The 23,180-nt window shown below is 40.1% G+C and overlaps 1 protein-coding gene across 9 annotated transcripts in view; it reads right to left on the reverse strand.

The window, feature by feature from the left end:
* Positions 1 to 9,166: 9,166 nt before the first annotated feature.
* LOC122561094 (exocyst complex component 6-like) overlaps positions 9,167 to 23,180 on the reverse strand; it is a 203,710-nt gene continuing 189,696 nt past the window's right edge. For all 9 annotated transcript variants that reach the window (XM_043712491.1, XM_043712485.1, XM_043712482.1 and 6 more), the window contains one exon: positions 9,167 to 10,396. In XM_043712491.1, the coding sequence (XP_043568426.1) occupies positions 10,264 to 10,396 (133 nt within the window). In that variant the 3' untranslated portion in view covers positions 9,167 to 10,263. The remainder of the gene's footprint in view (positions 10,397 to 23,180) is intronic.

Here is a 23,180-nt window from a genome sequence, read left to right on the forward strand (position 1 = left end):
CACACACACACCCTCCCCACCCCCCCCATCTAAAATCGTATTCTCGCTGTTGTGTATAATCTAAAAAGGGGATATACCTGTGGATCTAACGTCAGCAATGGCCCTAACTTTCATAAAACTCAACCAGGAAGTTAAGTCCTTGACAGCGTGTTACCTCTCCAATTCTAATTATCCGATTGAATTGCTTACAGAAATAATTCGTATAAATTATTTATACTGATTTATACTGATTAAATTACTCAGTACAAAATAAAATCTAAAATAGAGGCCCTTGGAAGTCACCGACTCGGAGTGGAAATGAACTGCAGCTAAGGACCAGGCAATACTGCGGCGGCAGGTGTTAAAATATTGACCAGCAGAAACAATCTCCAGTGCAAACTACATTATTACTTTACTCTTGTTTATAAACTTCAAAATCCTAATGTTAAGCTGCTTCCGGTATTTTTCTTTGCTGCATGGTAGGTATTTGATAACGTGTTAGTGAATCAATGAGATTCAGGGCATAGCTGTTCATTGCTGACTGGGAGGTGACTGTCCCAGTTCTGACCAGGCCCTGGTTGCTCGCTGCCACGTTCGCTACTTAGTTGCAGAAGATTTCCTTTTCACCACATCATTATTTTCACCTTGTAACATAGTTCCTCTTGCCCACATTTGTTTGCTTTCTCCCAAGCAGTGGTTGGAGTAGTTTGGGATTTAATTATCCGCAATGGGGGGTTGTCTTTATAACAATCCTAGACCACCAACTGTGCGCCTCTTATGCTTCTAAATCCTTAAAATGCTACGTAAAGCAGAAAGTCCGCTAGTTACTGTTTGTAAGTTATTATTTTTATGGCTTACAGACGCTGAGACTTTTCAAAATCAAATTTATTTCCTAGAAATAAACAGAACTTGACACATCCCAAACCAGGCGGCAGTGTACAGATTCTGCCGAGCCTGTTGATATGCCAAGTCTATGGTCCAGGTTCTGTTCTATACTGTGAACATCTTCATCACTTTGATAAATTGATCAGCAATTTCCTGGAATGGAACGGCCTTCAGTTCCAGGTGTATCTTATCATTTAGTCCCGGCTGGATAGTGAAGACACCTGCCAGTTCGAAACTGGCCCTTTAGCAGAAAGAAAAGCAGCGAGACCCTCTGGAGATGAGGGTTTTTTCTTTAAATCTCGGCTCACCTCCAGAAAGCCCTCCTGATAAATCGTTTTCTGGATTTCGGGGAGGCAGCTTTTCCAAACCAAAGCAATTAAAAATCAATTGAATCAGTTATCATTCTTTGAAAATAGCTTAAGCCTTCAAATAGTGTCAATCCCCTTCCAGGAGACTCCCTTGCAGGGAGTCCCACGCCTATTTAAACAGTTCATGGAACATACAGACACGGCACAGGACATGAGCTGGCGGAATTATTAACATGGGATGTATTTATTTTTTGCTTCCCCCTCAAATGCATTTAACTCCACATAGCAACAGTAATTAACAGGCCTTGTATTAAATAGTATTTGTAAAGTTAGAATAAAACTTGTCCAGGGGAACTGAAATGCACCTTTTGTTTTAGAAACCTAAGGACTTTGAATTATATGGCTTCTGAATTAACATCCTGACCAGTTTCGTGTATTGCGGCTAACGGCACACTTTCTTGGTCTTGGCTGTCTCTGGCTGAAACATCGTGACCATTTTCTCAAAGCTGTTTAATTAAACAACCAGCAGGGAATATTCACGGTAACATCCGAGCCCACTTTGTCAGATCAGCCACGCACAGCAAATATAACGGGATCAATTGGCCACAAATGCAGGTTTAAACACGAATATGCCATCCGTTTACATCCCGAGTTGGCCGTGCAGGGTGTTACCTTTGTTCTCAGTCGCACAGAAATGTCATATTCTGGAGCTGCGAGCCTTATTTCGAGACGCTTGCCCGGTTCCTATTCAGTCTCCCAGCCGAGGAGAGTCCTGGGCATGTGCCCCCGCGTACCTTCATTGCATAAGCTTCCGAGTCCTTGCATTTGAGGGAACTGCGCGTGTAACTCATTTCCAGCATTAACACATACCGCACACAACCCTTTCCCGGGGCGGCGGGAGAACTGTACTCAAGTGAATTCGTTACAACAGTAACTCCTTTAGCATCACTTCCCCCAGGAATCCACATCAAACCCCAACTACACTGTTACCTGTGAACTACCGAATGGAAACAGCACACTTTGCTTTTAAAAAAAATCACGATACACCGACTCGTTTTAAAAAGCTGATAAAATAGACTTTATTAATCAACAACACAAGACTTATTCTCTTTAAGACAGTTCCGTGGGCGGCTCAGTGGTTAGCACTGCCGCCTCACAGCGCCAGGGTCCGAGGTTCGAGCCCAGCCTCGGGTGACTGTCTGTGTGGAGCTTACACATTCTCCCCGTGTCTGCGTGAGTTTCCTTTCACAGTCACAAAGATGGGCAGGTTAGGTGACCTGGCCATGCTAAATTGCCCACAGTGTTCAAGGATGTCCGGGTTAGTCAGGTGTAAGTATAGGGGAGGGGGAATTGGTCTAGGTGGACTTGTTGGGCCGAAGGGCCTGTTTCCCTACTGTAGGGATTCCATAAAAAAGTTCCAGTATCTGTAGTTTTGTTTTATTCAGCCTTTTTAACCAAAAAACCCCAAGTAATACCGCCCTATATAAACTGGAGAAATCTGGGTATTTTCAGTCTAATCCACTCGGAAAGAAAGGTTTATTTTACAACAGAAGAGCTCTCCCGTGGCTGGGGAGAAATGCAACGGATTCGATCCTCCCCTGCTTTTCTTCTCTCTCTCTCTCTGGGATTTTCCTTCAGCACCAATTAACAGTCGGCTTGTTTCATCTTTGGGTCAAAGTACCGGCCGGGCCATTCAGCTTTCCCAATCTGCTGCCGGTTTGGGAATGCGCTCTCCTCGGCTTTCGCAGGTTCTCTCGAGAATTACCGGACATGAGCCGATACCATCCGACCACAGCACAGAAAACAAACAGCCGCCAGGGATTAGGGGGGGAGCACTCTATTACACTGTTGTTTTTTGCGGAGACATTTCTTTCCTGCAGACACTCATCAAGCGGAGTGAGCCTTCAGGCCACACACACACACACACAGTGCTAGACTGGTTTCTGAACCTGCAGTGAGGCAGACACGTTTATGCCATTCTTCTTGTTATTGAAACATTGTAAAGCTTGTTTACTGAAGCAAAACAAGAGCTTTTTTATCTTGGCAATACCGCCAGAGGTTTTCTTTTTGAAAAAACGAAACCATCCTCTTATATTCTAGATTGTTATATATTGTTATATATATATTTATTTACATCCAAAGTACTCTCACACACAACTACTTTCTGATATCACTAAATTACCCATTTTTAAAAAAGAAATCTATTAACCACCACCACCAGTAAATCACCCATGTTTCTGACTGAATAATTTACACGCAAAGTCCACTAAGGGCGATATAGACCATCAAATGTAATGGGGGACAAGGGGCTAAATCAAAATGGAGTTGGAAGGGAAGAAAGCCCAGTAGGAACTAACGATTCAGTAAAATAATAATCTGCAAACAAAAATTTTTACCATCAGTTTCTTTAGATCAGATTAAATTCCCTCCAGTCTGGACACACGCCCTTCGACCCAACTAGTCCACACCGATCCTCCGAAGAGTGACCCACCCAGACCAATGAATTGACTAAGGAGCGTCGCTCCGAGAGCTAGTGCTGCCAATTAAACCTGTTGGACTATAACCTGGTGTTGTGTGATTTTTAACTTTGTTCACCCAGACCAATGCACCTAACTCTATGGGCAATTTAGCACGACCAATTCACCTCACCTGCACATCTTTGGACTGAGAGGAGAAACCAGCGTAGACACAGGGCGAACGTGCAAACACTCGCCCGACGGTGGAATCGAACCCGGGTCCCTGGCGCTGTGAGGCAGCAGTGCTAACCACTGAGTGGTAGCGGGGCCAGAGTTATTGATGGTCAAAACATGCAGATGGTCTTTTATGGATTTAGATCGTATTGTAGGCAACAAGAGGCAGTGGTTAGCACATTAAAGACTTCACACCTATTACTTACTAAAAGCCAACTCCTCTCCTTCCTGCCAGTACTACCAGAAACCATTCCAAGTGTGATTCAAGGCCTTAGCTCTTCAAAACTAACTTATGTTTAAAATCATACATGCTGACTAATTTTAGCCTTCTCTGCAGTTGATCTATTTTTAATAATTTTAGAAACGCTTTTAGGGAGCCATTCCTGCAACCTTAATCTTCAAGTTGACAGTACAAGGACACATGCCACTTCATCGATAGTTCAAAAGAAAGACATCAAATAAACTGTGGTCAATTCATTTGAAACCCAATATTCAATCGTTGCAAACTTACTTGCACTATTAAGAAAAGTTCCTACATCAAGACTGAGAATTTTTGAGACAACAGGGAAGTTAGTCCTACTAATATCATTAGCTTTTGGATTGGGAATGCAACTTGAAAATGAATTTGTGTGGTTTTAAAATGTAGTGATAAATGTATGTGAAGAATTAAAATACAGTCAAATGAAGCAGATTACAAGGTTCACTGTATTTTTGTATCACTTAATACCCAGAAAGCAACCCAAAGAATGTAAAAATAGCATCACTATTTTTACTTTTATATTTGTTTGATTTTGAGAATTCTGTAAAGGTTTCAGTATTAACACTATTTTATCTTTGGTAGTTTTTAAAATTCAAATAATTATTTGATTATAGAGTCATAGAGATGTAGAGCATGGAAACAGACCCTTCGGAAGAGATTTGTGAGGTCTTCATATCCACTGAGTTTCAAACTCCATTAATTTTTAAAATTTAATAAACATGATAGATTTTTGTATCTTGCTTTTCTAAAAAAGTTGAAAAGAAATCTCAAATAGCACAGAATAGTTCAATTAAACACAGGAAGAGACATGCATTGTTGTAACGAAACATCGAATCCCTACAGTACAGAAAAAGGCCAATCAGTCCATCAAGTCTACATCAACCTTCCGAAGAGCATCCCACCCAGTCCCCATAACCCCGCATTAACCGTGGCCAATACACCTAGCCAGCAGTTCCCTGGACATTATTTGCAATGGCCTACCCACCTGGAGTGTGGGAGGAAACCAGAGAACCCAGAGTAAAACCATGCAGACAGGGGAGAGTGTGCAAATGCCACACAGTCACCCAACATTGAAATTAAGCCTGGTCCCTGGCACTGAGGCAGCAGGGCTAAACACTGTACCACAATGCCTTCCCAATTTTAAATTTTGAAGGGATTTTGAAAAAGACATATCAATGGCAAAGGAACAGTGTTCTATTGCCTATTGTTCAAGAGACATGTTCAGAGAGTGGAACCCAAGCCAAGGTATGTGTGGTTGGAATGATGAGAGAACGGGAACTTTGGGGAGATCGAGTCAAGGTTGTGGGACACAGAAACAAAGGACAGAGTGAAAAATCGATGCAAGTAGTAAAACAATTAGCCCATGAAAGATTACAGCATAAAAAGAAATACATTGGGAGTAGCTGTGGGACAGTGCGCCACATTAGAGTTCTCAAAGACTTCCTCTGTCACTAATTGGGAGGATTCAACATGGAAGCATATCATCAGTTGCCAAATGTTTTGATTTTTTGCCTTGAAAAAAAATTGTATACAACCAGCCTAAGTAGTTATATTGATGGTCAGCAAGCCATTTACATCAACAGTTTGGGCTTATGCCCAAAACGTCAATTCTCCTGTTCCTTGGATGCTGCCTGACCTGCTGCGCTTTTCCAGCAACACATTTTCAGCTCTGATCTCCAGCATCTGCAGCCCTCACTTTCTCCCCGCATTCAATTCCTACACCAGCTGAGGTCACCATGAAGGATTCTCCTTCTCAACCTCTCCCCTTGCCAGAGGGATGGTGACCCTCAGGTTAAACCACCACCAGCCATCATTTTCTGATGAGGGAACCAGCTGATATGTCGAGAGATACAACCGTTTAAGTCAAGGTTCATCCAAAGCAGCTCCACAACACAAGACTACTCTACAGACTGTTCCCAGAGATACACAGAAGCAAGCCTCTATTGCAGCTGGAGGACTATCAACATTTTGGTCTGGCTGAAACTTTCTGGACTTCCATTGTAAAGGATTGACCTCCGATTTTCCTGACTGGCATATTCCAAGATCCGGAATTGTGTTGACACACACACACACACACAAAATCTGGGCAGCTGCTGCAGTAACACAATGCAAAAAGGTCACTGCCTAAAGCCTCTCGATAATATAGCCCTCAGCGTGTGTCTTACAATTAAGGTAAATTGTGAATCAAGAGGATTGAAAATATATTGAGGCACCCCCAGAATGGGACATGGTATATTGATTTGAAAAAAAAATCTTATTTTTGGCTACTTCCAAATTGAACTTCCAAGTTTTGTTTGGGCTTTATACCGTACGTGGAACTTATTTTATAAGTAATAAAACAATTAATACAGTTGTATTGAGTGAAACATGCTGTAAATTCTGTAATATTCAATCAAATGTTTTGGTTTTTTTAAAAAACACATTTAATAAAGTATATGATTGTATCCTGTGCATCAGTATATTCAGAAACATTTCTTAAAATGTAAATGTGAACTTTAAAACATATTAGCACAATATTGATTGCCCCAAGGCTTGTTGCTAACTTTTAATGGAATTATAATGCCAGAGAGCAAAGCAGACTTGGCAGTACAAAATAATTCTCTACATCAATTACCAGGTCCTTCCGTAATAAAGGGATACAGGAGTGTCATAGGTTCTGTTCACTCAGAGCTGGCTCTGAGGGAGCTGGACCAGTGTCATGTACAATGCACATGTAAATAAAACGGGGACTGGGTGACAGGATACCAGCCTCTGTTGAGTTCTTTTAAAACCCACCAAAAAAAAGGGATACAGAGAATTGCAAGAAGAAATAAAAGCACTCAACAGGTATGAAACAGGCAGCATTATGCCAAGTTGATCCATAATGCTGTCTGAATCTTGGAATATTCTTACTTCCTTGAATTCATTTACTGGTATATTTTCCTTTTTAAAAAAACATTTTACCTACACATTAAACATGACTTGTTTCGTTTAGGTAGCAAACATCAAGACAAATGGGTCTCTGGACTAGCATTCCAATGACTGAGGTAATGCTCGAGTGACACAGGTTCTAATTCCACCACAGCACATTGTTAAATTTGAATCCAATACAATTTGGAATTAAAATTCTAATAACCACAAAATGATAACAAAACACATCTGGTTCACTAATGCCCTTGCAGGAACGGAAACAGCTGTCCTTACCTGGTCTGACAGGTATGGTTTACAGCAATGTGGTCGACTCTGAAATTACCAAGGAAACCATTCAATTGAATTAATCCATCGCTGTCCCCTCCAGAGCTCTCTAGCATCATTGATGCCCTCTTTAGCCAATTCAATTCACTCCATGTGGTATCAAGAAATGGCTGACAGCATTGGATACTGCAAAAGCTATGAGCCTTGCTATATTTCCTGCAATTGTCCTGGAAAGGTCTGTTCCAGAATTTACTGCCATCTCAGTTAAGCAGTTTCAGTACAGCAACAATAACAGCATCTGATAGGAGAGATTGCTCAGACGTATTATGTACACAATAAGCAGGACAGAAAACAATCTGGTCAATTTCTGTCCCCCAGTTTATTCCTGACCATCAGTAAAGCAGTGGGAGGGGTCTTTAGTTTGGGCTCCACCAAGGCCACTCAATTTCTGACTTCATTGCAACCTTGACCCAAACAGAGAAAAGAGCTGAACTCCAGAGGTGAGGTCAGAGGAGTCACTGTCCTTGACATTAAGGGCAGCACAGTGGCTTGGTAGTTAGCACTGCTGCCTCACAAGGACCCAGCTTTGATTCCAGCCTGGGGGGGTTGTGTGTGTGTGGAGTTTGCACATTTTCCCAGTGTTTGCGTGGGTTTCCTCCTACAGTGCAAAGATGTGCATGTTAGGTGGATTGGCCATGCTAAATTGTGCATAGTGGCCAGGGATGTGCAGACTAGGTGGATAAGTCATGGAATTACATGAATTTGGTTTGCGGGGGGGGGGGCGCTGTGGTGGAATGCTCTGCGGAGAGTCGATGTGGACTTAATTAACCAAATAGCCTGCTTCCACACTGTAGAGATTCTACACAAAAATACACATCCTTGGTATCAAGGAACCCTGGCAAAATTAGAGATAACGGGAATCAAGGGAGAAGTCTCCACTGGTTGGAGTCATACCTAGCACAAAGACAGACAATTGTGATTCTGGGAAACCATTCATGTCACCTCTTGGCCATCTCCAAGTCCTCCAGGACAATGGCAGCAGCTACATGGGAATATCAACCCTTGCAAGTTCTTCTCCAAGCCGGTCACCATCCGGACATGGAAATATATCCTCTTTTCTTCACGGTCACTGGGTTAAAAGTTTGGACCTCTGCCTGTGACAATGTTGCGAATGTATCTATCGCACATGGATTGTAGTAGTTCAAGGTAGGCCACCACACCTTCAAGGTCAACTGGAAGTGGGCAATAAATGCTGGCCCAGTCAGCAACACCTACAATCCATAAATAAATGAAAAATATTCTGTTGAGTCCGGTTGCCATGAAGAATCATGTTGAATTGGAAGCATTCATGAGTGAATCTTACACGAGAGGGTTATATGCAACACATTGAGGTGATTTTTTTTTCTTTTTTTCCCTTTTTTAACCCCCACACTACCATCTAAGTGTGGTAGTGCTTATTTTTCCCCAGCACCCATGGTGTATGTGTGTGCAGGTGTGAGACACAGTGAAAGAGACAAAGTGCACAAATCTTTATTCAAGTTCCACCACCAGGAAGATAGGAAAACACCCAGGTGGTCAATGACAAACACTGCCCTTCACATCAAAGAACAGTGCTGTGTGATCAAAACAGTGAGGGGGAGGGTAGGGACTAAATCAAAATAGAGTTGGAGGGAGAAATGATGTACTCCACTCCCTGCAGCACCCACCTCTCCCTGAACAACTCCAGGGTGAGGTGATTCATAGATGCTTCAATCAAAACAGCAAACACAAGGTTTTAATTAGTATAATTTGAAAATACACCATTAATTCCACATCACCTTTAAAATAATGTTAGTACCCAATGAGGGAAATAAAATTGAGACTTCAGAAAATAGCAATTAAAAAGTGCTCAGGGTTACTTTTATTACAGAGTAAGAATAAAGTACTGCAATTGATCAATTTACATAATTAAATTTCCTTCATTTTTGCCTGTCTTACAAATAGGAGTCAACAAAGAGGTCATACAGTAAGATAGTGAAGACAACTATACACTACATTTCCTATTGGGAGTGCAGAGGAACAATCAAAACAAAACCAGCATCATTATTCATCAATAGTCTACGTCTCACGTGAAATGTATCAAACAGAAAGAAGGGAAATATGCTGAAGCAGATCAAAAGTAATTTCATATCACTTGTGATTGCTACAGGCTAGTGCTTCAAGTTCATTTTTATATTTCTGCAAAATACCCAACAAAATTCACATAGTACAGCCCTGAGTAAAAATCAAAAATACAAAATTTTTGTGCAGTGACATCTGTAATGTGAATAAAACAGTCCTGAACATTTTTTCACAATGTGAATAATGAAAACCAAGTTAGACTGAACATTAACCCAACAATGGTAAAACATACAAAATATCTGTTTAATAAAAAAAGTAAAACAGAAACAACAGCCAACTCTGTATGCAAGATTGGAACACCATGGCTAATTTTTAAAAAATTATTTAGTAAGTAATGTCACCTTTGACCCATTGCACAAAATGAGAGAGCACAGTGTTATGCTAGACTAAAGCAAAGTGATACTGCAGCTGCAACTAGTAAAAACTTGTGTGAAATATTAACTTATCCAATCCAACTTCTTCTGTGTTGATACTGCCCAACAATTGAGAATATTCTCTAGTTTTTAGCTTTCTAGTTCATTTTTCCAGTTGTTTTGAAACATGACAAACATTTCTGGTATTGAGTAAAGGCCATTGCACGTACTCAAAATCTCAACACACCAAATTCTGCATATTTTGAAAAATACATACAAAAGAGTTGCCACCCATTTCTCTTACTTTTATTCCACTCTACCCTTTACATTCCTGAATGATTCATTCTGTACTTGATGCAGTCTCATCCTTAAGAAAGTCTTTTGGCAGTCTGTTGTATGTGAATGCTGGCTGAAGACTGATACAGGCTAGCAATAATATAATCAGGACAACAGTCTTATGTGTGTTGGGCCATACCATTCACCAAACTACGCAGTTGTTTCACGACTGTCTCAATCAGTTTCTGCTTGTCACGGTCATTTTTTCTGAACTGAGAAAATATATTGTTCTTTTTGTTTGTCTCTTTCATTCTGCAAAAGAAATAAACCACATTTGTATATATAGCTTCCAAGTCTTTCTGAATATCAAATAAATCTATTACATATCATAAAGCTATTAATAAAACAGCTCTCCATTCGCCGAAACAAGTAGAAATGAACACTACTCTGTATTTGGACCTGGTATAGTACATGTTAAAGAGTATAAAGCATGGCTCCCAGATCTCAAACCTTGTAAACTTCAGCTTATCTAAAACTTTCCTGCCCATTTCATGTACACCCATCAACCCCATGTTTGCTGATGTAGCAACTTAAATTTAAAATGATCACCCATGCATTCAAATCTTTATGCCTCTATGTCAGCTCTAGAGACCTTAAAGAACTGTGCATTCTCTCAGTTTTGGCTTCTTCCAGATCCTCAATTTTCTTGCTCCTCCACTGGTGGTTGAGCCTTTAAGCTATCATGACCATAGAAAAAGTGTTGGGAATTTCCTCTGCAAACCTCTCTCCTCCTAAATGCTCTGTAAATCTTACCTCTGATTAAACTTTTGGTCACCTGTGCCAAGTTTCTGTATCTTAGTACAAGCTGAGGAATTGATGCGACTTTTGAGACAACTGACAAGTTGCAGCAATTACATTAGAAGGTTACAGGGTTGCACATTTCAGAAGAGTAGTAAATAAACACATCTATCTCTGATTCCCATGAGCTCATTATAAAACCTCATGCTAAATACCAGCGTGCCTTCTAGATTCAGAGAGATAAGGTGCCTTGTGTACCAGCTCCACTGGCCTTACTTCACCAGCTGTGCTTACAGGTGACAAATATTCACTCTCAGCTGATCAGATTTTACTGGTTGCCACTCAATGCAGTTCCCAATCTGGATCATTTAGTTAAGACTGGGAACTGAAATCTATTAAGAATTTAAGAATTTCAGAATTTACTTTGTTGAAAATAACTTGCTTTCAATAAAGCATTATAGACCATTGAGCCATAACACACCCATAACTATTCATTTGCACAGGACTAATGCAGAGAAGCTGTAGCCAAAGCAAAAAGTAGTATGAGGTACAATTAATGAGGTTAATGAACATAAATGCAATCTTATCTTTGCATGAGACCTCGGTTAAATCACATGTAAGAAACTGTGGTCACTTTGGTACATTTATATGATGCGTGAATTAGAAGCTATGGAAAGGTTAAGAGAGTCACAAGATTTATTCCCAGCTTAAGTTGATGCGGTTGCACCCAGGGCTGGAGGAATGCACCATTGTAATCCCGTTACTCATAGATCACAACATAAAAATACTTACACCATTTACAAAGATGACAATGAAATATATTTATAGCTAGATTTAAGCAAAAATCATCAAGATTTGGATTTAACAGTTTTTGTTTTGATCATAAATCTTTCAATAAAGATGGAATAATTGGTTAATATACATTAATATGAATGCTTAGATCTCCAAATATGTACAAAATGTTTTAAAAACCTTTGGCCAATGAGTTAATCTTAAAGGCAAAAGGAGAAGGAATAGAATGTTCTAATGCCTGCTGTTCCAATATTCTTGCTGGTGTGGTTAAGTCACTTAATTTCACATTTTCTGAAGTCTTGTGGACATTGCTTGCTTAGGAAATATCATCTTGAAATGTAAATTCACTCTGTTTCAAAAGAGAGAAGTAGTTTCAACCTGAACTGAAGAGGAGGATTTTGTTTTCAAAAATAAGATCAGCTGGGAAGCTTGTTCTTAGAAGACTGTCTTTCAACTGAACCAGATAGAACAAAGACCTCTCCAAATCAATCACTGCTCAAAACAGCTCCAAGCAAACAGTTGTCATGTGATTTACAGGAAGTCAGAATCCTGCAGCACGGAGACCCTTTGGCCCAAACTGGTCCATGTCGACCAACATATCCATAACACCCTGTGTGTAAAAAGGTTGCCCCTCAGGTTCCTTTTTGCTTTTTTCCCCTCAAACCTTAAACTGATGCCCTCTAGTCCTCGATTCCCCAAACCTGGGGAAAAAGACTGAGTGCATTTACCGTATCCATGCATCTTGATCTTATACACTTCTATAAAGACACCCCCTCCCCCACCTCTGTCAGTCTCCTACACTCTTAAAAAAACAAGTCCAATCTGTCCAACCTCCCCCCTATACCTCAGATGATTGGGTCCAGGCAACATTCTTGTAAATTTCTTCTATACTTTGCAATTTAATAACATCCTTCATATAACAAGGTGACCAAACTTGAACACAATACTCCAAAGCAAGACCTCACCACGTCTTATTTTAAAATCTCTGATGTCCAGTAAATTTTCAATGACCTCTTAAATTAATCACTTCTGATGTTTACCACAAAACTTGAAATAAATTAATTTCCCACAATCTTTTGAAATGTAAGTCCTCCAAGTAATATTAAATATAAACTGTCTTCATAACAATGCACACAGATTACTTAATTAAGGTGTATTAAAATATAAAGGACTAGATTGCGTCCTTGCGATTAGAGTGTGTTTCAATGTTAAGAATGGGAAGACCTGGGCAGGGAAAGTGATTTTTGCCTAAAGTTTAAGTGAAGGCAAGTATAAATTAGATCTCACAGAAGACCATAAGCCATTTGGAAAAAGTTACCAGCTTATCCACGGAGTGCAATTTCACTACAAACCTTCAGTAAAGCTAGCCAATCCCTAACTGGGTTAAAATGTTCTAGACATCTTTCACCTAATTGGTCTTGCGTTGCGTTATACTAGTATTTTATATATCCCAAAAAAATTATACTGCTGCTGGTAGGCAAGAGTGGTCTACATAATGCTTCCCAAATAGATGATTATGAGGCATAGTAGATCAGATTGTCATTTCCTACTTATTTTAGACCATTAAAATAAGCTGTGAGGTTTTGAGAATAGGCTAAAATGATATGAGAATAGTCAATGGATTACATGTACAAACTGAATGCTCTTTTAGTCAATTATGTCTTAGTACCTTCGGAGTACTAGCTATTCAGAAACAAACTAGCTATTCAGATGCAGGACTTTACAAGATGTGCCCTTTAAGGTGAATTAGAAAGCTTTGCTCAAGGGTGATGATGATTATCCCAAGTATGCTCAGAAACAGGTCATGTAAACTGTTTTTCATGGGAAAAGAAACCCAAACCAAAATCTACTGAAAAAGATGTGACAGGTTTCAGAGCTGACATAGCTGCTATGTGAAACAAAAATAAATGGGTGCATCTGTCATTGTCAAGATCAGAAGAAAAGACCATTTTTGTGTGAGCAACCAAGCAGAATGCTAGCGAGAGCAGATTCTTTCTGTGAAAACAACAAAATGACGAACACAATCTTTGGAGATTTAAGGTGCAAGGAATCAGTGAAGTGGACCTTACCAATGGAAACTGGCTCTAAAATACTCAAAAGGCTGATGGAACATTTTGAAAGCTACTGGAAATTTCACCCGTGTGGCAGGGAGAAGGGGACCACTTGAAAAAGGGACTAGCTTGGAACTAAATCTTGCATTGTTGCAGTTCTGGCGGATAGAAACAAAGTAAAGAAAAAAGTTTTGTACAGCAACTGCAAGTAGGTTTAAACTCTACATGGTAAACTCGCAATATCTGGAAGTTCCTCACACAAATACAGTTAATGGAGTGGTGTACTGGAGCCAGAAGTTATTTAAGAAAGCAGTTGGATGCTGAAATGGGAGGGGAAGACTGGAAAGAAAGAGAACATTTCTGGGTGAACAAAAAAAAAGAACATTTCAAGGAGAAAAAGAAAGTCATCAAGGAAAGAGGAAGAAATTGAGAAAGTATATCTGGATTAAAAAAGACTAGAAATTATAAGGCATTTCTTGAATTCACTGATAGTATGAGATTGAAATTGGGGTCATATGTCGAGCTGCTTAAGTTGGTACAAGAACTCCCAAAGTTTGAGGAATGGTATGTGAGGGCATTTTATCATTTCATTTAGAAAAAACCAACTGATTAAGTGGACAAAAGAAAGCTGTTTGCTTCTCAAGCAGAGCAAGTTGACTGTTGAACTTGATGAAGTTTATACCTCTATTTCTGAGAGGCCTTCTGCAAATTGTAAAAAGACCAAGGCGGCCATTTTCTGTGATTAGGAATAGGTCCTGGAGACTTGCATGCAGACATTTTAGAAGCAGCCTGGCCAGACTTACATAGAGTTTGATAGGGTAAAACAACAGACTTTCAATAGTTGAGTATGGGCACTTTAGACACATGTACCAGGACCACAGGGAGGTAATTCTTTTGGAGGAATGAAAAAATTCCTTCTCTACAACAGTAAGAATTCACGCAGAGGATCAAATGGTTCCAAGACCAAGACAAACAGTCAACTTGGCTGACAGCCTTCTCTATCACTCCCTCAAACCCAAAAATGGACCGACGGTGGGAGTATGAAAAGCAAGCAGCTAGGAGCAAAAAGGAAAAGCTGGAAATAAAGAAAAAGGGACCCCACTCTCAGGTGAAGGACAGAGTATGGGTGATGCCCAGAAGCACATAAGTGTCTATTCAGGTACTAGATAGATTATGTTTGTGCAAATAAGATGACCATAAGATACTGGAGCAGAATTAAGCCAGTCAGCCTATCAAGTCTGCACTGCCATTCAAGTTGATAAGTTTCCCAACCCCATTCTCCTGCTTTCTCCTCATAACTCTGATCGCCTTACTAATAAGGGACCTATCTCAGTGTTAAAGACACTCAGTGACTTGGCCTCCACAGTTTTGTGCAGTGATGAGTTCCACAGATTCACCACCTTCTGGCTGAAGAAATTCTTCCTCATCTCTGTTCTAAAGGGTCAACCTTTCACTCTGAGGCTGTGCTCTCGGTTTCTCGTCTCTCTTAGTGGAAACATTATCTCCATGCCCATTGTATCCAGATATCTCCGCATTCTCTAAGTTCCAATCAGATCCCCCCTTATCTTTTTAAGTACAGATCCAGAGTCCTCAACCACTCCTCAGATGACATGCCCTTCACCTCTGGGATCATTCTTCTAAACCTCCTCTGGACCCCCTCCAAAGCCAGCACATCCTTCATACGGGGCCCAAAACTACTTACAATATTCCAAAAGGTGGTCTAATCGAAGTGTTATACAGCCTCAGCAGTACATCCATGCAGTTATATTCTAGGCCTATTGTAATCAATGCTAACATTGCATTTGCCTTCATAAATCCCAACCTTGAAAGAATTGAACAAGGACTTGTAAGTCCCTTTGCGCTTCAGATTTCTGAAGACTGTTTTCAAAATGGGAAACGGCTATGTCTCTATTCTTCCTACCAGAGAGAATAACCTCATACACACATTGCATTTCATCTGCCACTTCTTTGCCCGCTCACCTAGCCTAAGTCCTTCTGCAGCTTCCCATTCCCTCAACGCTACTGGTCTCTCCACCTATCTGTGTGTCATCTGTAAAGCTAGCACCAATGCCCTCAGTTCTTTAATCTCGATCATTAATACATAATGTTAATAGTTGTGGTCCTAACAGTGCCCCCTGTGGAACTTCACCAGTCACTGGCTGCCATCCTGAAAAAGAACCGTTATTCCCACTCTGTGCTTCCTGCCAGTCAGCCATTCCTCCCTCTATGCCAGTACCTAGCCGCTAACACCACAGGTTCTTGTTATTTAGCAACCTCACGTGGAGAGTCTTGTCAGAGGCCTTCTAGAAATCTAGATAGACAGTGGAAGTTACTTCAGAGTACAATGGGACCTTGATCAGATGGGCTGATGAGAGTTTAATCTAGAAAAATATGAGATGCTACATTTGGTAGGGCAAATCAGGGCAGGACTTGTACACTTAATGTTAAGGTTCTGGGGGGTGTTGCTGAACAAAGAGACCTTAGAGAGCAGGTTCATATTTTCTTGGAAATGGAGTTGTAGGTGGACAGGGTGGCGAAGAATGTTTGGTACACTTGCCTTTATTGGTCAATGCATTGAGTATAGGAGTTGGGAGGTCATATTGTGACTGTACAGGACATTGGTTAGGCCACTTTTAGAATACTGGTTCAATTCTGGTCTCCCTACTATATTCTTAAACTTGAAAGAGTTCCAAAAAGGATTTAAAAGGGTGTTGCCAGGGTTGGAGGGGTGATCTTAGAGGCTTATAAAATCAAGAAGGACATGGATAGGATGAATTGTCAAGATATTTTCCCATAGGGTGAGGGAATCCAAAATTAGAGGGCATAGGTTTAAGGTGACAGAGGAAAGATTTAAAAGGGAGCTAAGGGGCAACTTTTTCATGTAGAGAGTGGTGAGTGTATGGAATGAACTGTCAAAGGAAGTGGAGAAAGCTGGTACAATTACAATATTTGAAAGACATCTGGATGCGTATACATATTGGAAGGGTTTAAGAGTATCAACTGGGAAGATTAATTTAGGATATTTATTCGGCATGGACAAGTTGGACCGAAGGGTTCGTTTCCATGCTGCACAGCTCTATAACTCCACTATGACAAACCAGCTGCCTTTCCCTAGGAAGAGGGAGTTCAAGAGTAGGGGCTATATTTTTAGGGTGGGAGGAAAAGGATTTAAAGAACTGAGGGGAACTTTTTTAAAAAAAAAACGTGGTGATTGTGTGGAATAAACTTCCGGACAAGTGGTGGATGTGGGTACGTTACAATGTTCAAGACTTTTTGGATAAGTACGGAATAAGAAAATTTGGGAGGGAATTGGACCAAGCGCAGGCAGATGGGATTAGTTTAGTTTAAAATTATGGTCAGCATGGACTGGTTGGACCAAAGGATCAGTTTCTGTGCTGTACGACTATGTCCACTGGCTTTTCTCTAACTTCCTTATTACCTCTTTAAAGAATTCTAATAGATCTGTCAAGCATGACTTCCCCTTGACAAAGTTCTACTTTACCACACCTCCAAATACTCCACAATCTGATTCTTATTAAGGGACTCTAAAATCTTACCTATGTCAAGGGCCAGACGAACCAACTTATATAGTTTTGTATCTTCTGCCTCCCTACCTTTTTAAAGAGGGGCATTACATTAACCACTTCCAGTCCTCTTGGACCCTCCCTGACTCCAGTGATTTCTGAAAGATCACCAAGCCTTCACAATCTGCTCAGCTCTGTCCTTCAGAACTCTGGGGTATAGCCCATCTGGTCTAGGTTATTTATCCACTTTCAGCTTCCCTCAAAACCTTCTCTTTAGTGATGACCCCTACACTTACCTCTGCTCTGATTCTCAAAATTCTGATACGCTACTGGTAACCTTCACTGTGAAGACCGATGCAAAATACCTTATTCAGTTCTTCTACTGATTCTTTGTTCCCTTTTATTACTTCTCCAACCTCACTTTCCAGCAGTCCAATCTCCAATCCTATTTTTCTAATATCTAAAGATCTCTTCCAATTTTTTTTTATTGCTAACTAGCTTACCCTCCTATTTCAACAACTTCGCTCCTTATTGTTTTTTTTAACGTGCCATCTGCCAGTTTTTAAAAGGTTTTCCACCTAGTCTTCACATTTGCTTTTATGCTGTTCCCGACTACCTTTATCAACCATCGCTGCCTCATCCTCCCCTTAGTATGTTGCTTCCACCTTGGGACGGATTTCTGCAGCATCTCCTGAATTGATCCCAGCAACTCCTGAATTGCTGCTCCATTGGTTTTCTCCACTTGGTCCCTCTTCCAATCCTTGGTCAGTTCCTCTCTCTTGTCTTTATAGTTACCTTTATTCAATTCTAATACTACTAGATCTGATTCCAGCTTCTCCCTCTGAAACTGCAGGGTGAATTCTATCATAGTATAGTCAGTGCCCCCACAGCGTTCATTCACCTTAAGGTCCCAAATCAAGTCAGCCTCATTACAAATCACCAAATCCAGAAGTGGCCATTTCCAACTGGGCTCTACCACAAACTGCTCCAAAAAGATGACATTCCACAAATTCCTTTTCTTGAGATTCACTACTAACCTGATTTTCCCAGTCCCTCATGATTACTGTAATAGAAAAATGTAAGAAAGGCACTCTCTCCTGATTTATTTCCTGCCCCCACATCCGGAGTACTGCTAGAAGGCTTGTACATAACTCTCAGTAGGATCTTTATCTTTTTTGTGATTCCTCAGCTCTACCCACATAGATTGTCTTCTAAATCTATATTGCTTCTTGCTATCAATGTATTTCATTTCTTACTAACACGGTAGCTCCCTGTGTGTTGGAAGCAGAATATTAAACCAGTGGCATTCTCTCAGAACCTAACAGAATGGGGAATGTAGCTTAGGATAGTCAAGATTTAAAGAATCTGCTCTATTGTACAAAGTTAAGTTATTAAACTTAGTAAATAGAGTTGTCTGAGCTTCCTGTGGCCTGCCACCTTGTTCCCCTCGCCAACATCTGTTTCAGCCTTACTGCGGTGCTTCAGCAAGGCTCAGTACAAGCTGGAAGAACAGCATTTAATTTTCTACTTGGGGGCCTTCAGGACTCTATATAGAGTTCAATAACTTTACAGCCTGAGCACCTTCTCCCATTTCCTTACCCCCAAACTCCACACACCAGACTTTATCACATGGGCTGCTATCACAAATAACCCACTGTCAGTCACTAGTGGTCCCCATTTCCAGCTCTCAGGCTGACCTTTACCTATTCCTTTGTCTGCCGAACTGTTTTTTTCTCTCTCTGGGTTCTAAATCCATTATTGTAGATTTCTCCCCCCATACCAGCATATATACCAATCTTTTCCTAGCTAACATCAGTCCCAAAATTCCACTGGACCAAAATCATCTCTCTCAACAGACGCTGTCAGACCTTAGGAGTTCAAGCAATTTCAGTTTTTGCCCCTGTTTTTAAACTTCAACTGGAAATAAAAAGGCCAAAATTCAATTGGTCTTCTTAATTACTCACTGCACCTACATGCTAACTTTGTGTGCTCCATGCACAATAACACCCAGATTCCACTGCACTACAATTTCAGGAGTCTTTCCCCATTTAAATAGTCTCCCTTTTGATTCTTCCTACCAAAGTGCATGACCTCACTTTCCTACATTAAATGTCTTCTGACATGTTTGCCCATTCAGTTATGTATATCCCCATACAGATTCCTTATGTTCTCATCACAACATGCCCCTCCACCTAGTTTTGGATCTCAGCAAATGTGGATACACTCAGCCCCTCTTCCAATTAATAATATAGATACAGGAAATAAGTAAGGCCCCAGGACTGACCCTTGTAACATTCTAATATTTATGCTTTTCAAATCTAGACACTGTCTTCTGTGCAGTAACCAAACCTCAATCTATTCTAAAACATTATTGTCAATACAGTGAGTTCTTATCTTGTGTAATCATCTTTTGGGGCATCTTTATCAATTCCTTTTCGAAAATCCAAATGCATTACACCTGCCTGCACCCCCTTATGAACTCTACTTGTTATATTCTCAAAGAACTCTTGCAAAGGGAAATTTGTTTGATTGTGTTAAGCTTTTCTAGAATGTCCCATGGATTCTAGCATTTTTCCCAACAGATGTTAGGGTAGCTGGCCAATAGTTTCCCATTTGCAGGCTCCCTCCCTTCTTGAACAGAAGCATTACGTTAATGGCTTTCCAAACTACTGCAAGCCTCCAGGATCTAGTGAATTCAGAATACACTGACAAATAGTCCACTATCTCTGCAGCCACCTCCTTTAAAACTGTTAGATGCAGGGCATCAGGTCTTGGCGACTTGCCCCATTGGTTTGTCAAATTCTGTTCCTCATGATAACAATAACTACTGCAGCAAAAAGGAAAAAGTGATCAATGCTGAGAACTAATATTCACAGAAGAAAGATTAATTTGTTAATGTAAAATTTAATTTGGAGAGAATACTTGGAGCAATGACCACAGGAAATAAAATATTTAAATGAAGCCTTAAAATATCTCAATGGTAAGCTTGTGGAACAAGCTAAAAGATAGATCTTAATCAAAGTATTAGAAGTCTCTAAGTATGAAAAATACATTAAACAGGGAAAGGAATTGCTGATGAACCAGAACAATTACTCGAATGAAGAGATTAAAAATCAAAATGGGTCATACAAGTCATTACGATAATTTTGAAACTGGTTTATCAGATATACATGCGCTTCACAGTGATTTGAAAAGGAGGAGAAAAGGTCAACCAAAAGAGGACGTGAAGTGAATTGCAGAGAAGACTAAAAATATTGTAAATGAAAATGCAAGTCTAGAATGAGGAAGCCACAGATATTGCTCAAAACATTAAAAAAAGGCACATCCAGAATGGGATCAGGAGAGAGAAAAAAAATCTCGAAATGATCAGTGATTAAAAGGAATGAAATACACTTATTTGAACTCAAAAAGCATTGCAATAATATACTTTAAGCCGCAGAAAGGGATTTTGATTTGAAGAGAGAAGTAAATTCTCAGTTTTAGTCAAAATGATTACTAGGTTTCAGTTCAACAAATTAACTTAAAGATGGAGTTACATTTGCAGCTGACAATTAACAAATGGGCTGTGGACTTCACAGGACACGTTCTCTGCAAATATCAGAAGAACAGCATGAGTAAAATCACAATCATATTTTCTCCTTGACGTGTTCCGTGGGGTGTTTGCCTGTGACTCATTTTTGTCTCATGCTACGTTTGGGCCGTAAGAATACAAGTCATATCTATTTTGCACATTGTCTGTTTTTATCAATCATTTTTACATGCTTGGGGAAAATTTTATTGGAAATAAACAAGTTTTTTTTAGAAGAAAAAACCTGTAAATTGTTTTTCAATACTATACCAAATACAATCTAAAACTTGTATTACTGACCATATCACCAGTCTGGCAAAACTTAAATCAATTACTGGAAGAATGGGACTAAAAAAAAGATCAGTATCCTCTTCATCCTCATTTGGAACAGAAGTGAAAAATAAGCTTGTAAGAACTGAAATTATAAAGAAGTTTAAAATAAATTATGGCAGCCAAAAGCATTAGTTTGAACTATGCTGTAACATTTAAAAAGTGTAAATTCAATATTGAGAACTCAAAGTGACATGTTCAATCAAAAGGCTTTCATTGCAGAAAATTCTCAAATTTTATTTGCACTCTCACTCCTGAATTAGAAGATTGAAGTCTGGCTTTACCTTAGCGACTTGCGGACAATCTAGGTTGATATTCTAAAGTGTTACTGAACTGACATCTGCATGCATGCAGATAACGGTCTAATCATCTCAGATGTGAAAAATCACAACACCAGGTTATAGTCCAACAGGTTTAATTGGAAGCACACTAGCTTTCGGAGCGACACTCCTTCATTAGGTGATAATGAAGGGCTCAATCCTAACAGAATTTACAGTATGATGTAACTGAAATTATATATTGAAAAATTGATTGCCTGTTAAGCCTTTCATCTGTTAGAATACAGTGATAGTTTCACTTCTTTCATGTAAATCACAAAACCTTTTTTATATTAAAAAAGTTGCATTCTCGGGTTAGCTGTTAACAATGGTGATAGCTAGACAATATGTTGAAGGTGTTGGCCCCGTGTTCTCAGTCTATGCCACGAAAATGAGATTGATTCTAATCTAAGTGAGAGAACGGAGTTTTACATAAATTCATGCAGTTTTTGAGCTCAGAGTTCTACATGAATGCATGCAGTTTTTAAGCAAAGTACAATGTAACCCGAGCATACAAATTCCTAAAACACTACTCAAAAGATCAACAAGGAGGTTGTTCTGCAATCCTAGTCAATATCAATTCCTCATCCAATCAAAAACAGATTATTTGATCAATTTCATTTTTTATTATTTGTTTGAAGATGTGGACCTTGCTGGTTAGGCCAACATTTATTGCTACCACCCCAATTGCCTTTGAGAAGATTGGTGAGCTGTCTTCTTGAACTGTTGCTGCACTGGGAGTGTAGGAACACAATATTATCAAGAACGGAGTTCCAGGATTTTGATCCAATGGAATGGCAGCAGAGTTTCAAGTCAACCTGGTATGTGGTTTTAGACAATAGACAATAGGTGAAGGAGTAGGCCATTCTGCCCTTCAAGCCTGCACCACCATTCAATATGATCATGGCTGATCATCCTTAATCAGTATCCTGTTCCTGCCTTATCTCCATAATCCTTGATTCCACTATCCTTGAGAGCTCCATTCAACTCTTTCTTAAATGAATCCTGAGACTGGGCCTCCACTGCCCTCTGTGGCAGAGCATTCCACACAGCCACCACTCTCTGGGTGAAGAAGTTTCTCCTCATCTCTGTCCTAAATGGTCTACCCCGTATCTTTAAGCTGTGTCCTTCGGCACTCACCCATCAACTGAAACATGTTTCCTGCCTCAGAGTGTCCAATCCATTAATAATCTTATATGTCTCAATCAGATCCCCTCTCAGTCTTCTAAACTCAAGGGCATACAAGCCCAGTCGCTCCAGTCTTTCAGCGTAATATAGTCCCGCCATTCCAGGAATTAACCTCATGAACTTATGCTGCACTACCTCAATAGCCAGAATGTCTTTCTTCAAATTTGGAGACCAGAACTGCACACAATACTCCAGGTGTGGTCTCACCAGGGCCCTGTACAGCTGCAGAAGAACCTCTATGCTTCTATACTCAATCCCTCTTGTTATGAAGGCCAGCATGCTTCCAATAGCCTTCTTCACTACCTGCTGTATATGCATGCTTACCTTCATTGACTAGTGTACAAGAACACCCAGATCTCTTTGTACGGCCCCTTTACTTAAATTGATTTCATTTAGGTAGTATTCTGCTTTCCTGTTCTTGCCACCAAAGTGGATAACCATACATTTATCCACATTAAACTGCATCTGCCATGCATCTGACCACTCACCTACCCTGTCCAGGTTACCCTGTAATCTCCTAACATCCTC

Source organism: Chiloscyllium plagiosum, chromosome 22 (genome assembly GCF_004010195.1).
Source record: "Chiloscyllium plagiosum isolate BGI_BamShark_2017 chromosome 22, ASM401019v2, whole genome shotgun sequence".
Taxonomy (NCBI): domain Eukaryota; kingdom Metazoa; phylum Chordata; class Chondrichthyes; order Orectolobiformes; family Hemiscylliidae; genus Chiloscyllium; species Chiloscyllium plagiosum.